Below are 17,464 nucleotides of genomic sequence, written 5' to 3'. Positions count from 1 at the left end.
CCCAGTGTCACCAGATCCGGTCAGGATTTAAAATAACAGCCTTGAGACACGATATCCTTCTAAATATCGAATTTCATTGAGATCCAATCACCCGTTCGTAAGTCAAAAATACTAATTTTTTCTAATTTTTCAGAATTAACCCCCACTCTGTGGGGGATATTATTAATCCCTCCACTCTGTGTTTTCGAAGATATTAGGTTTCCCTCTCCCAACTTCCCCCCCCCAATGTCACCAGGTCCGGTCGGGTATCAAAACAACAGCTCTGAGACACAATATCCTTCCAAACATCAAATTTCATTAATACCTGATCAACCGTTCGTAAGTTAAAAATACTTCCTTTTTCTATTTTTTCCGAATTAACGGGCCCCCCACTCCACTCCAGATGGTCAAATTGAGAAAACAATTTCTATTTCTTATTTAATCTGGTCCGGTCCCTTATACGCCTGCCAAATTTCATCGTCCTAGCTTACCTGGAAGTGCTTAAAGTAGCAAAACCGGGACCGATAGACCGACAGAATTTGCGATTGCTAAATGTCACTTGGTTAATGCCAAGTGCCATAAAAACGGAATTTTGATACCAATAGATACAAAAAAATTGGATTTTTATGTTGAATTTAAGTATATAAGTTTCGTCAAGTTTAGTGTTACCGATTCAAAAGTTACGAGCCTGAGAAAATTTGCCTTATTTTAGAAAAACAGAGAGAAACACCCCCTAAAAGTCACAGAATCTTAAAAAAAACACACCATCAGATTCAGCTTATCAGAGAACCCTACTGTAGAAGTTTCAAGCTCCTATCTACAAAAATGTGGAATTTGGTATTTTTTGCCAGAAGACTAATCAGGGATGCATGCTTATTTGTTGTTGTTTTTTTTTCCTGGGGTAATCGTATCGACCCATTGGTCCTATAATATCGCAAGAGGGCTCATTCTAATGGAAATTAAAATTTCTAGTGCCCTTTTGAGTGACCAAACAAATTGTGGGGCACCTAGGCCCCCTCCCACGCTCATTTTATTCCCAAAGTCAACGAATCAAAATTTTGAGATAGCCATGTTGTTCCGCATAGTCGGAAGCCATAATAACTATGTCTTTGGGAATGACTTACTCTCCCGCAATCCCCGGGGGTGGGGCCGCGAGTTACAAACTTTGACCATTGTTTACATATAGTAATGGTTATTGGGAAGTGTACAAACGTTTTCAGGGGGATTTCTTCTGCTTACGGGAGGGTCTGAGGGAGGGTGTTACAAGGGAGGACCTTTATGTTTATTTGGAATACAGAAATTTATCATGGGGGAAGAGTATTTCCATGATGGGGTGCAGGATTTTGTAGCATTAAGTAAAAAAAGAGAAAATCAATAAAAAAAAAAAATCAACTAAAAGTAAGGAACAGCATTTAAAACGAACAGAAATTATTACGTATATGAGGGATTTCGCCTCCTTTTCAATACCTTGCTCTTCATGCTAACTTTATGGAAGATTTTGAATTATTACGGAGTACCTGATAAACTAGTCAAAATGATAATCGCACTATATGAGGATAGTGAATGCTGTGTACGCACAGAAAATGGGGACACGCGTTTCTTCAAGATAATGTCTGGCGTCAAACAAGGGTGTGTCCTATCCCCGTTTCTGTTTGTCATTGTAATGGACTATATTCTACGGCAGTCTTCAGGCATTGGAGTGAAGATTAGCAGCCGACTGATCTCCGATTTGGACTTCGCAGATGACGTTGTTCTTCTTGAAGAAGCGAAACTGCGACTGCAGCTGCTACTCGACGCCATAGACGAAAAGGCCGAGAAAATGGGACTTGCAGTAAATGTCAGTAAAACAAAGAATATGGCCACATCTGACTCCCCACTCATATTAAAATGCAAAAATAAAACTATTGAGTAGGTCAAGGAATTTAAATATCTTGGGAGTTGGATCGAATACGATGGTGAAATAGCCAACGAAATCAAGAGGAAAATTGGACAAGCGACATCGGCTTTTAGCAAGTTGAAACCAGTCTGGCGCAGTAGTAAATACTCTATGCGCTTGAAGCTCCGCCTCCTGAATAGCAATGTGATGTCCATCCTCCTCTATGCTAGTGAATGCTGGAAACTAAACACCCAGCTAGAGAAACGTGTCCTAGCCTTTGAAAACATGTGCCTTAGGAGAATCCTGAACATATAGTGGCAGGAAAAGGTCACCAACATAGAAGTTCGCCGGCGAACCGGTCAGCCATTAGTTACTGACCTTCTGAAACGTAGGAGATGGACATACCTTGACCACGTCCTCCGTATGCCAGAGGAACGACTCCTGAATACAGTATATGAGTGGCACCCATAGGGGAGGCAAAAAAGAGGTCAAAATTACGACGACAGTACGACCGAGACCTGAGTAATGCGGAGATATCTCTTCAACGACAGCGGGAGGACGCCAAGGCTGCAGCTCGGCTCTGAGAAGTCTAGCGGGGTTTCGTAGACACCCTATGTGCCACCCCTGGCTCTAGAGGATCTAAGGTCTAAGGTCATGCTAACGTATTTTGTTTAGTAATTTTAACTATTTATTCTACGGCATTTGTGATTCAGGGGTCATTCTTAGAGAATTGCGACAAAATTCAAGGTTAAGTGTAAAGAGCGCGGTATTGACGAGGGGACAAACCCACTCATATGCGTAATAAAAATATACAAAAATAGAAGTTCGTTACGTAAGTTAATTCGTAAGTTACGTAAATCTATTACTAATAAAGACGTTCGTAAACAAAATTATAAGTTCTAGTTGCCTTTTTAAGTAACCAAAAAATAGGAGGGCAATCAGAACTCCTCTCCCACATCTTTCTTTCTCGACATTTTCTGATAAAAACTATGAGAAAGCCATTTAGCCAAAAAAGATTAATAGGCAAATTTTGTTTTAATTATTCATGTGCGGTGAGCCAAAAAAACTAGTTTTTTTTAACTGAAAGCAAGGAGCGACATTAAAACTTAAAACGAACAGAAATTACTCCGTATATGAAATGGGTTGTCCCCTCCGCAATCCCTCGCTCTTTACGCTAAAGTTTTTAATTGTTTTAAAAAGTAGAATCGTGGCAAAGAGTCAAACTTTAGCGTAAAGAGCGAGGGATTGCGGAGGGGACAACCCATTTCATATACGGAGTAATTTCTGTTCGTTTTATGTTTTAATGTCGCTCCTCACTTTCAGTTAAAAAAAACTAGTTTTTTTTTATTTAATTTCTGAACTTTTTTGAATTAATGTATGTTTGATTTTGGCTCTCCGTACATAAATTATTAAAATAAAATTTGCATATTAATTCTTTTTTTTGGCTAAATGGCTTTCTATTAGTTTTGATCAGACAATTTTGAGAAATAAGGGGTGGGGAAGGAGGCCTAGTTGCCCTCCAATTTTTCGGTTACTTAAAAAGGCAACTAGAACTTTTAACTTTTAACGAACGTTTTTATTAGTAAAAAATATGCGTAACTTAAGAATTAACTTACGTAACAAACTTTTTATATTCTTATATTTTTATAATGTACTAGCTGTTGGGGTGGCGCTTCGCGCCACCCCAACACCTAGTTGGTGGGGGCGCTTCGCGCCCCCCCCCCAAGCCCCCCCGCGCGCGTAAGTCGTTACGCGCCATATTAGTTACGCGCCATTGTAGTTGTGTCCCTATGTCCCACCTGTGAATATAGATAGATATATATATATATATATATATATATATATATATATATATATATATATATATATATATATATATATATATATATGTTTTTAACTACGTAAAACTTGCGAATATACAACATTCTTTGCTGTCCCATTGTCTGTGCATATAAATAGATTGTCAGGTTTACCGACTCTTGAACATGCAACATATAATGGTCCATGGGAAAACAATCCGTATTCAGATCTATACCTCATGATTCTAATGATTGCCCTTGAGTTTTGTTGATGGTGATTGCTAATCGACCATTCCCTGAGTCGCCATCGTCATTTATATATCCCCCTGTGCATCCCGGCGTCCCCTTTATAGTTATGTCCCTGTGTCCCGGTCGTCATTTATATTCCCTGTGTCCCGGTCGTCATTTGTGTCCCGGTGTTCCAGTCTGTGATTTCTCTTTGAGTGTCCCGGGCGTCATTTATATTCCTTGTGTCCCGGTGTCCCGGTCGTCATTTATATCCCCCTGTGCCCCCCGGCGTCCCCATTATAGTTGTGTCCCTGTGTCCCGGTCGTCATTTATATTCCCTGTGTCCCGGTCGTCATTTGTATCCCGGTGTCCCGGTCTGTATATACATTCGTTTTTTAGTTTTGTTTTTCTCCTTTATTTTTTTCCTTTTTTCTTTTTTTTCTTTTTTAGTTTATTTAGATTTTTAGATTTTTTAGTTTTTTTATTAGTTTTTAGTTTTTTTGTAGTTTTTACCATTTTTTTAGTTTTTTTAGTTTTTTTTTTTACTTATGTCCTGGTCGTCATTTATACTCCCTGTGTCCCGGTCGTCATTTGTGTCTCGGTGCTTTGTTGATTGCTAATTTATATTATATTTATATTTATATTTTTTATATTTATTAATATTTTTTTAGTTTTCTTTTTCTCTTATTTTTCAGTTTTTTCCTTTTTTTTAGTTTTTTCTTTTTTAGTTTTTAGTTTTTTTTGTTTTTTTACCTTTTTTTAGTTTTTTTAGTTTTTTTAGTTTTTTAGCTTTTTTAGTTTTTTTTATTAGTTTTTAGTTTTTTTTTTAGTTTTTGCCTTTTTTTAGTTTTTTCAGTTTTTTTTAGTTTTTTACCTTTTTTTAGTTTTTTTTAGTTTTTTAGCTTTTTTAGTTTTTTTTCTTTTTAGTTTTTTTTGTAGTTTTTACCTTTTTTAGTTTTTTTTCTTCTTTTGTATTAGTGTGAAATAATTCAGACGTCATATGCGGACAAACACGACGTCACTCGACAGACAGACAGACAGACATAACCCACAAACAACTTATTTTTATATATATTTATTCATATTTTTTTAGTTTTCTTTTTCTCTTTTATTTTTCAGTTTTTTCCTTTTTTTTAGTTTTTTTCTTTTTTAGTTTTTAGTTTTTTTAGTTTTTTACCTTTTTTTAGTTTTTTTAGTTTTTTTTAGTTTTTTAGCTTTTTTAGTTTTTTTATTAGTTTTTATTTTTTTTGTAGTTTTTGCCTTTTTTTATTTTTTTCAGTTTTTTTTTAGTTATTAGATTTTTACCTTTTTTTAGTTTTTTTTAGTTTTTTAGCTTTTTTAGTTTTTTTTTCTTTTTAGTTTTTTTTTTGTAGTTTTTACCTTTTTTAGTTTTTTTCTTCTTTTGTATTAGTGTGAAATAATTCAGACGTCATATGCGAACAAACATGACGTCACCTGATCCATCCACAGATCCACACACAGACAACTTATTTTTATATATATAGAAGATACAAGGGGGTTTGTATCCTCTTTAATACCCCGCTCTTTACACTAAATCGTAATGTTTGTCCTAATTCTTTAAAAATGACCCCTGAATCGAAAAGGCTATAGAATAAATAGTTGAAATTACTAAAAATACTTTAGCATAAGTAGCGAGGTATTTATCTCCTCCTAAATACCTCGCTCTTTATGCTGAAGTATTTTTAGAACCCCTTATATGCGTAATAATCTCCGTTCGTTTTAAGTTTCAATGCTACTCCTTACTTTCAATTGAAAAAAACGTTTTCATGTTTATCTTTTCATTGTTTTTTTATAGTAATGCTAGAAAATCCTGCTTTCTTTTCATTGAATTTTTCTTCCCCCATGGCATATTCCTCCAAGGAAAAATCCTCCCACATAGCCCCCTCCCCTCAACCCCACCCCCAAACCAAAAAAATCGTCCTGAAAATGTCTGTACACTTCCCAATAACCATATGTAAACACTGGTCAAAGTTTGTAACTTGCAGCCCCTCCCCCAGGGATTGTGGGGGAGTAAGTCATTCCCAAAGACATAGTTATTATGGTTTCCGACTATCTGGAACAAAATGGCTATCTCAAAATCTTGATCCGTTGACTTTGGGAAAAGAATGAGCGTGGGAGGGGGCCTAGGTGCCCTCCAATTTTTTTGGTCACTTAAAAAGGGCACTAGAACTTTTCATTTCAATTAGAATGAGCCCTCTTGCGACACTCTAGGACCACTTAGTCGATACGATGACCCCTGGAAAAAAAAAAAAAACACGCACCCGTGATTTGTCTTCTGCCAAAAAATACGAAATTCCACATTTTTGTAGATAGGAGCTTGAAATTTTTGCTATAGGGTTTTCTGATACGCTTAATACGATGGTTTGATTTTCGTTAAGATTCTATGACTTTTAGGGGATGTTTCCCCCTATTTTCCAAAATAAGGCAAATTTTCTCAGGCTCGTAACTTTTGATGACAAAGACTAAATTTAATGAAACTTATATATTTAGAATCAACATGAAAATTTGATTCTTTTGATGTATCTTTTAGCATCAAAAATCCGTTTTTTCTAGTTTTGTTTACTATTGAGCCGGTCGCTCCTTACTACAGTTTGTTACCACGAACTGTTTGAAAATAAGGAGCGACATTAAAACTTAAAACAAACAGAAATTATTCCATATATATAGGGGGCAGTTCCCTCCTAAACACCCCGCTCTTTACGCTAAAGTTTGACTCTTTCTCACAACTTTACTTTTTAAAACAATAAAAAACTTTAGCGTAAAGAGCGAGGCGTTGAGGAGGGAGCAGCCCCTTTCATATTCGAAATAATTTCTATTCGCTTTAAGTTTTAATGTCATTACTTACTTTCAGTTGAAAAAAAACTTTTTTTATTTAATTAACTATACATGCAGTGACTTTATGATGTACCATACTAATTTCTTATAATACTAACTATGCCTAGTAGCACCAGCTGGTGGAGGATCAAGTTGTTGCTTAATCATAACTTCATTCTCACCTCTAAATTCGCTTTTTTAATGCTATACGGTGATTTTATCATGTAGCGCACTCTATACGTGGTAGCACCAACTGGTAGAGGAGCATGTGGTCACTGAACCTTGACTTAATTTTTAGCTCTATATTTATTTTCCTAACATTATTTAGTGACTTTATGATGCAGTACACTAATTTATTATTATATTAACTATTACCTGGTAGCACCCACGGGTGGAGGACCAAGTTGCTGCTTAATCATAACTTCATTTTCACCTCTGAATTTGCTTTTTTAATTTTACACGGTGACTTTATGATGTAGCGCATTCTATACGTGATAGCACCAGCTAGTAGAGGAGCACGTGGTCACTGAATCTTGACCTTATTTTTAGCTCTAAATTTATTTTCCTAACATTATGTAGTCACTTTATTATGCAGTACACTAATTTATTATTATATTAACAATTACCTGGTAGCACCATCTTGTGGAGGACCAAGTTGCTGCTTAATCATAACTTCATTTTCACCTCTGAATTTGCTTTTTTAATTTTACACGGTGACTTTATGATGTAGCGCACTCTATACGTGATAGCACCAGCTAGTAGAGGAGCACGTGGTCACTGAATCTTGACCTTATTTTTAGCTCTAAATTTATTTTCCCAACATTATGTAGTCACTTTATTATGCAGTACACTAATTTATTATTATATTAACAATTACCTGGTAGCACCATCTTGTGGAGGACCAAGTTGCTGCTTAATCATAACTTCATTTTCACCTCTGAATTTGCTTTTTTAATTTTACACGGTGACTTTATGATGTAGCGCACTCTATACGTGATAGCACCAGCTAGTAGAGGAGCACGTGGTCACTGAATCTTGACCTTATTTTTAGCTCTAAATTTATTTTCCTAACATTATGTAGTCACTTTATTATGCAGTACACTAATTTATTATAATATTAACTATTACCTGGTAGCACCATCTTGTGGAGGACCACGTTGCTGCTTAATCATAACTTCATTTTCACCTCTGAATTTGCTTTTTTAATTTTACACGGTGACTTTATGATGTAGCGCACTCTATACGTGATAGCACCAGCTAGTAGAGGAGCACGTGGTCACTGAATCGTGGCTTAATTTTTAGCTCTAAATTTATTTTCCTAACATTATGTAGTGACTTTATGCTGCAGTGCACTAATTTATTACTATATTAACAATTACCTGGTAGCACCATCTTGTGGAGGACCAAGTTGCTGCTTAATCATAACTTCATTTTCACCTCTGAATTTGCTTTTTTAATTTTACACGGTGACTTTATGATGTAGCGCACTCTATACGTGATAGCACCAGCTAGTAGAGGAGCACGTGGTCACTGAATCTTGACCTTATTTTTAGCTCTAAATTTATTTTCCCAACATTATGTAGTCACTTTATTATGCAGTACACTAATTTATTATTATATTAACAATTACCTGGTAGCACCATCTTGTGGAGGACCAAGTTGCTGCTTAATCATAACTTCATTTTCACCTCTGAATTTGCTTTTTTAATTTTACACGGTGACTTTATGATGTAGCACACTCTATACGTGGTAGCACCAACTAGTAGAGGAGCACGTGGTCACTGAATCGTGGCTTAATTTTTAGCTCTAAATTTATTTTCCTAACATTATGTAGTGACTTTATGCTGCAGTGCACTAATTTATTATAATATTAACTATTACCTGGTAGCACCATCTTGTGGAGGACCAAGTTGCTGCTTAATCATAACTTCATTTTCACCTCTGAATTTGCTTTTTTAATTTTACACGGTGACTTTATGATGTAGCGCACTCTATACGTGATAGCACCAGCTAGTAGAGGAGCACGTGGTCACTGAATCTTGACCTTATTTTTAGCTCTAAATTTATTTTCCTAACATTATATAGTCACTTTATTATGCAGTACACTAATTTATTATTATATTAACAATTACCTGGTAGCACCATCTTGTGGAGGACCAAGTTGCTGCTTAATCATAACTTCATTTTCACCTCTGAATTTGCTTTTTTAATTTTACACGGTGACTTTATGATGTAGCGTACTCTATAAGTGATAGCACCAGCTAGTAGAGGAGCACGTGGTCACAGAATCTTGACCTTATTTTTAGCTCTAAATTTATTTTCCTAACATTATGTAGTGACTTTATGCTGCAGTGCACTAATTTATTATAATATTAACTATTACCTGGTAGCACCCACGGGTGGAGGACCAAATTGCTGCTTAATCATAACTTCATTTTCACCTCTGAATTTGCTTTTTTAATTTTACACGGTGACTTTATGATGTAGCGCACTCTATACGTGATAGCACCAGCTAGTAGAGGAGCACGTGGTCACTGAATCTTGACCTTATTTTTAGCTCTAAATTTATTTTCCTAAAATTATGTAGTCACTTTATTATGCAGTACACTAATTTATTATTATATTAACAATTACCTGGTAGCACCATCTTGTGGAGGACCAAGTTGCTGCTTAATCATAACTTCATTTTCACCTCTAAATTTGTTTTTATAATATTATACGGTGACTTTGTGATGTAGCTCACTCTATACAAGGTAGCACCAACTGGTACAGGAGCACGTAGTCTCTGAATTGTGGCTTAATTTTTAGCTCTAAATTTATTATCCACATAGTGTAGTGACTTTATGATGCAGTACACTAATTTGTTATTATATTAACTATTACCTGGTAGCACCAGCTGGCGGAGGAGCAAGTGGTCGCTGAATCATGACTTCATTTTCAGTTTCGACTTCATCCTGTCTATGATAATTTTCTTTAATTTGAAACATAGCATTTAACTGATGAGAAACAGGAACATTCCGAAAGAAGGAGTTTGCTGTGTATCGATTAAAATCGATAGTAGGTGAAAGCTAAAAAATAGTTGTTATGGTTAGAAATCATAACAAAAGAACAGATCATTGGTTAGAAAGTCTATCTTTAGCAAGATTATTAAGTAGAATTAATGTTTTTCTGTGCCTAATTTTTGTTTATGATTTTTCCAAGTATAAATAGTATAATTCAGGCATTAGCTTTTAGCCCTCACTTGATTGACATTGAGACCAATTTTTCTTTGCTGCTTTGTCTGTTTTTTTTTCAAGTTTGGTTATTATTCGTTTTCTTCACTATCTTTTATTTTTTTACCATCTTCACGATGTTATATTACTGTTTTCTTTTAATAATGAGGTTTTAGTGGTTAAGAACAGAAAAATAATCTTCAATTATCATGTTTTTTGGACCAACAGTTGTTTGCTGCGTTGGTTTTATCAACCGTTTTTTTTTCACCAGTCGTTGTTTGCACCAACCGTTAATGCACCAACCGTTGATTTGCTAAAGAAAAATATTAAAAACATAATGAAAATACCGTAAAAATTTACATGAGAAAAAAAGAAGTATCTAGAGTTAATTATGAATTACCATTGCTTTAGAAAAACACATTCTAAAATTTTGGTAAATTTCTTGGTAAAAGAGGTTAGAAATATGAAACTAAAACTTAGTTATTACTTAAAGTAAGCGACTACAAGGCCAGGTCTAAGTATGAAGTTTCCTTTATGGCATGCTTAAGGGTTTCGAATGACTTGCCAAAAGTAAGATCTTTTAGTACTTCAAAACTTGTCACTATTTTTCCATGAATATTTGCTTAGGAAAACAACTTCAAATCGGAATTTGTTTCTTAGAATTAAGACCAATTTTGTGGAGGAAATGGATAGAGATAAAAAACTAAAATTCTGTCTCGGTTTAATTCATGTCCGTACGACACCAAGTCTGTGTATGGAGTTTCTCTGCAAGGTTTGATTTAAACTTATAAATATTGGCACAAATATAAAGCTTCTTGGTCACTAAAATTTAAAAGTGACTTGCAGTGAAAAATAGTAAAAGACTTCTGAAAAAAGGCAATGACTTTAATTTCGTATGAGCCATTCTTGGCTTAGAAAGAAACCTCTTAATCTGAGGCAATCATAGTAAATAAGACAGATGTCATGCCACCAGTGGAAATATGAACCGTCACTGGGATACCGCTGTTGTGTTTAAGGCCATTCGACACCCTAAAAATCATTTGACGAGCCTCAACCTCGATCACAGTTTAAAAGGCAAAGGAGATATAAAAGAATTTTTCCAGTACTACAAAAACTCCCAAAGCTGCCAAATTACTCAAGTGATATTTCCTTTCAAGTTGGTAAATATTGATTGGGATTTTGATCGTGCCATTAGTTCGAAACATAAACGAAAGGCTGGGTTAAAATAAATAAAATCAATGTTTTACTAATTGATAAGCAAAGCGCTTTCTGTTCAATCCACATACAGCATAAATAACACGTTTCCTGTGTCGGTAAGGTTCTCAATTAAAGCGGGTAGAAACAAAGGGAACTGATGAAGCTGTCAAATTGCTCAAATGATATTTCCTTTGAGATGGTTTTAAGGCCTTTCTAGCAACGGTGCTACAATATTTTAGGGACAGCCCTTTCCTGCATTTACAACAAAAATTCTGCTCTTTCTAATCCCAAAAAGGAAACAAAACTTACACTTTTAATTACGTAAGTTTTATTAAACTTGAATATCTTTGTCTCCACCACAAAAAAAGAGAAGTTAAATTATTTCTCTAAGATATCTAGAAAAGAGAATGTCAGCTTTTAGTTTTCTGTAGTATATTCAGCTCTCTTATCCAAACACTACAAGCTAGGCAAGATCACCCGCAAAATTCTAAGTAGTCTGGCCAAACAGATTAAAAAAAACTGATTATGAACGAGACAGGACAATTATTTAAAGTACCTTATGACCTTAATTGGGATATCATCTGGGCTTGATTGTAACAGAATATGCAGTAGTGGACCGGGGGAAAGAGAAGTTTGGTCCATGGCTGAGTTACCCCGGGAAGGAGTAGAACCGTTCAATTTACAGGTTATTATAACTAGTTTAAAAGAGAAAGATGAAGCAATTTCCTCAGTTTATGTGCTCAGTTTTTCGATAGCCGATTAACTAAAATGGCATGAATTATACACAACAACAAAAAAATTCACCGATAAAAGATTAGATTTTGGTACTTATAAAATATACCCCATACCTAATATTCTTCTAATATGTTTCTCTGATGCTAAATTCTAACGAAATATACCAAAGTATGATAAAAATGTATTACTTTAGAAACAAATTTGGGCTATATATTTGCACATTAACGGGATAGGGGGAAAGTCTAGCGGGTCTACATGCCTAATGTGTTAGGTACAATTACTTTGCATATATAGTAAGAATTGTTTTCTAACTACACAATATCCAAATACTTTACCCCCGCCCTCCCGAAAGTAAAAATATACAGCGCAAATTATATATTGGGCGACATTACGTTCAAATTATATAATCTATTCTTTCGCTTTTTTTTGTCTTGTTTTACCCTAAGCTGAAAGAAACTAACAAAAATACCGGTTCTATAATGTATCAACGAATGAACGACTTCAGCGGTAGAGGGTTTATCATACAAGTACCAAAATTTTCCATTTGATATTAAAAAAAAAACGGAAAAGTAAACTGACATTTCGACTAGGTAACTATAAATATACTTGACTAGGTATATGGTATTGATCAAAGAGTATTGGCATCTTATACCCTATTAAATTATAGTATAAGCTACCCATACTTTTGTGTTACCTCTTAAATTACATTAATGAAAAATAGAGACTTTTATAAGGCATAGAATATTGTTTGAATCTATTTTGATTTCAATCTTAGATCTAATTGCAAACTTTTTTTTAGGATCAATATAAAATATTGCGGTGTGTTTGAAGTGATATGTACAAAATTTATTTCAGTAAAAGGTCCTTCATGTGGAGTTATCATCGAGGTTGCATTTGAGGGATAAAGCACAACCAATTTCATGAGACCACCGCATTGGATGAGTAATGGTGATTCCTAAGACTTACGTTTTTTGTATACACGTGTCCTAATTCATTTGATTAATGCACATAATTACTCATTGCTAGCTATCCAAAAGGCCTATGATTTAAATAAGCGTTCCGATACTTCCTTGTTCCCTCAAGAAATTAATTTTTCGTGAATAACTATTAAAATAATAAGAATTTTCTGACAACTCATTTTTTCTCGCCTGTCCTATGGGGATAAACCATAGTAAGATATTCTTAGCATATAAAGGGTCGAAAAGCTGAAGCTGCTTAAGACATGAAGGATAACACAACCCTTTTATGGAGAGAGGATATTAAAACAATTTGATCACAACCGAGGGCCTGGCATTCAGCACGTAGCAGGTATGTATATTTGAATATCACTGTTGCCTGTCTTCTAGCTGCCGAGAATGCAAACTTTTCCTTGATTTGCAAACTTATACAATCACCCTGGGAAAAAATAGGAATTCTTCCATAATGTTATGACTTATCTAAATCGTTTTTTCAGGCCAGAAATATCAGTTCTGCCTGTTTTCAGAAGGCACTTTTGACGAGATCAGAAGAGCCAAGAACTCACATGGTATGAGCTCCAGAAAAATTCTAAGAATCAATAGATTGCTTTATAAGGAAAATCAGAGGCTTAGTGCCCGTCGGGATTAAAAAAAGAGCTCTGAGTCACGAGGTCCTTCTAAATATCAAAATTCATTAAGATCTGATCACCCATTCGTAAGATACCTCGATTTTCACGCTTTCCAAGAATTCCAGTTTCCCCCTCCAACTCCCATTAATGTCATCGAATCTGGTTTTGATTTAAAATGAGAGTTCTAAAGCACAAGATCCTTCTATATATCAAATTTTTATTAAGATCTGATCATCCGTTCTTAAGTTACAAATACCTCATTTTTTCTAAATTTTCCGAATTACTCCCCCCCCTCCCCCAAATCCACCAAAGAGAGCGGATCTGGTCCGGTTATGTCAGTCACTTATCTTGGACTTGGACTTATTCTTTCCGCCAAGTTTCATCCTGATCTCTCCGCTTTAAAGGGTTTTCCAAGATTTCTGGTCCCCCCCCCCCCCAATGACACTGGATCCGGTCGGGATTTAAATTAAGAGATCTGAGTTTCGAGATCTTTCTAAGTATGAAATTTCATTAAGATATGATCACTCTTTCGGAAGTCAAAAACACCTCATTTTTTCTAATTCTTCCGAATTACCCCCCCCCCCCCAAAACTCAACCAAAGAGATCGGATCCGGTCCGGTTATGTCATACAACTACAGAAGAGAGAATAATGAGGACTTTTTTCCCAAGACAGTGAACCAACAAAGCCTATTTGAACATTTCAGCCCTATATCTAAGGGCTGTCTTCAGCAAAGAAAATAATAAACAATAAAACACTTACAATAAAAGTTTTCGGTTAAAAAACCATTCTTTTTTAAAATAGCCTTTGCATCATTACTTCTTAACGAAAAGTTCAGCCAAAGACTGTGTGATAAAAGCTAAAATTTTACAAGCTAAAAAGGTTCATTCATTAAACTAACTGTATTTATTAAAAATTGGAATAATTTCTTATTGCGATATCTGCCTTCTCTGTAGCTAATCTTTTAGTTCTTTTGGGATTGGGCTTGTTTTTATTCGCTCCTATTTTGTTTTATTTTGAATTAGATTATTTTCTATAATTAATTTTGTGTACATAGGGTTGAGTATGTATTCACCCAAGTCTCTATTTAGGGATGTATTATTATTTAAGTTTGGTTTGATTTCGATTGCCTCGCGGACAGTTTGTTTGATTCCTAGGTCAATGCTAATTAGAATTGTTTCGTCAAATAGAACATAATGGTTTGGATTTTCAAAAATATGATTGCTTAAAGCTGAATCGAAAGATATGGAGTTATTTCTAGATTTTAATGCTTTTTCTATAGTTTCTTTGTGTTGCTGTAATCTTGTTCCTAAATTTTTGTGGGTTCGACCAATGTCATACTTTCCACAACTACATGGTATTTGATACACTCCTCTTAGACAAGTAACTGAGGTTTTATCCTTACCAGAATTGAGAAGATTCATTATACTTAAATTAATTATGAATGCAACACGTAATTCGTTTTTTAAATAACCTTTTTCAGTTTTGAAGTAATTTTCGGAATATAAGGTAGGTAAATCGTGCTTGTGGGATTATTCGAATCGTTTTCTGGTGTGGGATTTAAGGCTTTTGAAGAATACATCTTTAATCTTTGAGCAATAACAGTAATTATGAGAGAAATTGGTTACCCGTTGCCAAAAAGTATATCTGTAATAAAATTTAACTCTTTTTTAATATACGACTCTGAACAGATATCAAGTACTCTATCCTCAAGAGATATTACCACACCTCTTTTAACCTGTGGAGGATGGTAAAATTTGAAGTGAAGGTATCTATTACTATGCGTAGGTTTTCTGTAAACCGTAAAATCAAGTTTACTCACACTGCGTATTGTCAATACATCTAAAAAAGGAATTTTTCCATCTGTTTCGGTCTCTAGAGTAAATTGCAGGTTTCTATCGTAAGTATTTAAATGTTCTAAAAACCTTAATTTTCATTTTCGCCATAATTCCAAACTGAAATTACATCGTCGATGAAACGTCCCCAAACACATGATTAAAAAAATATGAATCCAGGGCCCAATTTTCAAGATTCTTGACGAAAATATTTGCGAGTAAGCCTGATAGAGGTGCTCCCATAGGAAGGCCCCTTACCTCTTTGTAATATGAATCTCAAAACTGGAAGTGCATGGAATATTTGTTACATAATTTAACCAAATGCATGAGAACATCAATGTCTAGATCTATCGCTGAATCTTTGATTAGATGATAATTGTTTTCCAGTTTATTTTGCTGCTTAATATGGAATTTTCAGAAATGTCTTTCTGTTTCAATTTTTCTACAAGATCAACTGAATTTTTTATATAAGATTTTTGGGAGGGAAACAATGGTTTAAATGCAGTGCATAACCATTTTCCAATGTTTGAAGCAGGTGATTTTGTACTAGCTACAATGGGTCTTAGAAGAATGCCTTGATTGTACAATTTTGGTAATCCATAGAACTTTGAGCAAAAAAATACCACGAGGGAGAAATTTATTGTACACCTGTGGGGTGATTCTGTCATTTTCTTTCAGAGTTTTTAATTCTTTTATAACTTTTTGAGCAAATTGATCAGTCTGGGCATGGGTTGATTTAACATAAGTGTTTATATCATTTAAATGTGACTGAATTTTACTATCATAAACTGTTTTATTCATAATTACTAAGGAGTTGCTTTTATCGGCTTTAGTGATTATTATTGAGGAATCATTACGGAGTTTGTTCAAAACTTTTTTGTCATATGATTTTTCCATTGCGTTATTGGGAGAATTAGGAAGCTTTAATGAAGTGTTGTAAAGAGTGTTAATCAAAAAAGATCTAACTGTATCTGGGTTTGAAAAAAGAGCACTACATTTGTGAAAAGAGGATTCTAAAGATGCTACCAAGTCTGCAACTAGAACCTTTTTCGGTAAAAATGAAAATTTTGGCCCCTGTTCTATGACCTTTTCTTCAACTTAGCTAAGCTTTTTAGATGAAATATTTACAATCGCAGGTCTAGGACTTATCTTAGGATTGTAAACTGGGTTGGACATTTGAGACTCATATTTCAACCTTGTAAACTTATTAGTGAGTCTCTCTTTTGACACACGGAAATCATGGTGGAATAAATTCCTTTCCATCCTAACAATCTGCAAAAAATCATCAGTAGACAAACTCTGGGACAGAAAATTTTCGAGTGATTTTCGTTCTGAGGAAATTACACTTCTGTGAAATCACTCTTCTGTGTTTTTTGTCCTTCATAATATGATTCAATGTTTTTAGCTGTAATTTATGTGTGAACTGTGACTCTCGTAAAGTGTTTAAGTGAAATTTATGCCTTAAGGATTTAGAAATAATTTTTTTTTTCCTTCTGCAAGATTCCAGAAACGTTTGTTGATTAATAATGTTCGCGTGTTTTTTCCCTAAACTAATAAAATGAATAATATCTTTGGTCAAGTAAGCTATAAAAATATCTTTGGTCAAGTAAAGCTCGCCGTAAGCGTGATGCACATGGAAATGCACTGCCTTTCCATAATACAACTAAAGAAGAGAGAATAATGAGGACTTTTTTCCCAAGACAGTGAACCAACAAAATTTACTTGAATATTTCGGCCCTATATCTAAGGGCCATCTTCAGCAAAGAAAATGATAAACAATAAAACACTTACAATAAAAGTTTTCGGTTAAAAATCCATTTTTTTTAATATCCTTGGCATCATTACTTCTTAGCGAAAAGTTCTCCAGGACTATGTGATAAAAGCTAACATTTTACAAGCTAAAAAGGTTCATTCATTGAACTAATTGTATTTATTAAAAATTGGAATAATTTCTCATTGCGATATTTGCCTTCTCTGCAGCTAATCTTGTAGTTCTTTTGGGATTGGGCTTGTTTTTATTCGTTCCTATTTTTGTTTTATTTTGAATTAGATTTTTTTCTATAATTAATTTTGTGTACATAGGGTTGAGTGTGTATTCTCCCAAGCCTCTATTCAAAAATGTATCATTATTTAAGTTTAATTGGATTTCGACTGTCTTGCGGACAGTTTGTTTGATTCCTAGATA

At 34.5% G+C, this 17,464-nt stretch overlaps 1 protein-coding gene across 2 annotated transcripts in view; it reads right to left on the bottom strand.

Moving 5' to 3' along the window:
• The window catches only part of LOC136032265 (uncharacterized), a 231,232-nt gene that overhangs the window by 108,423 nt on the left and 105,345 nt on the right, over positions 1 to 17,464 (bottom strand). Inside the window, exon 10 of one of the 2 annotated variants that reach the window (XM_065712514.1) lies at positions 9,601 to 9,785. The exons of the other annotated variant lie outside the window; for it this stretch is intronic. Coding sequence (XP_065568586.1) covers positions 9,601 to 9,785 — 185 coding nt within the window. The remainder of the gene's footprint in view (positions 1 to 9,600; positions 9,786 to 17,464) is intronic. 2 annotated transcript variants of the gene reach the window in all.

Source organism: Artemia franciscana, chromosome 10, assembly GCF_032884065.1.
Source record: "Artemia franciscana chromosome 10, ASM3288406v1, whole genome shotgun sequence".
Taxonomy (NCBI): Eukaryota; Metazoa; Arthropoda; class Branchiopoda; order Anostraca; family Artemiidae; genus Artemia; species Artemia franciscana.
Note: the sequence above shows the minus strand (reverse complement) of the source record. Positions and strands in the feature narration are given on the sequence as shown.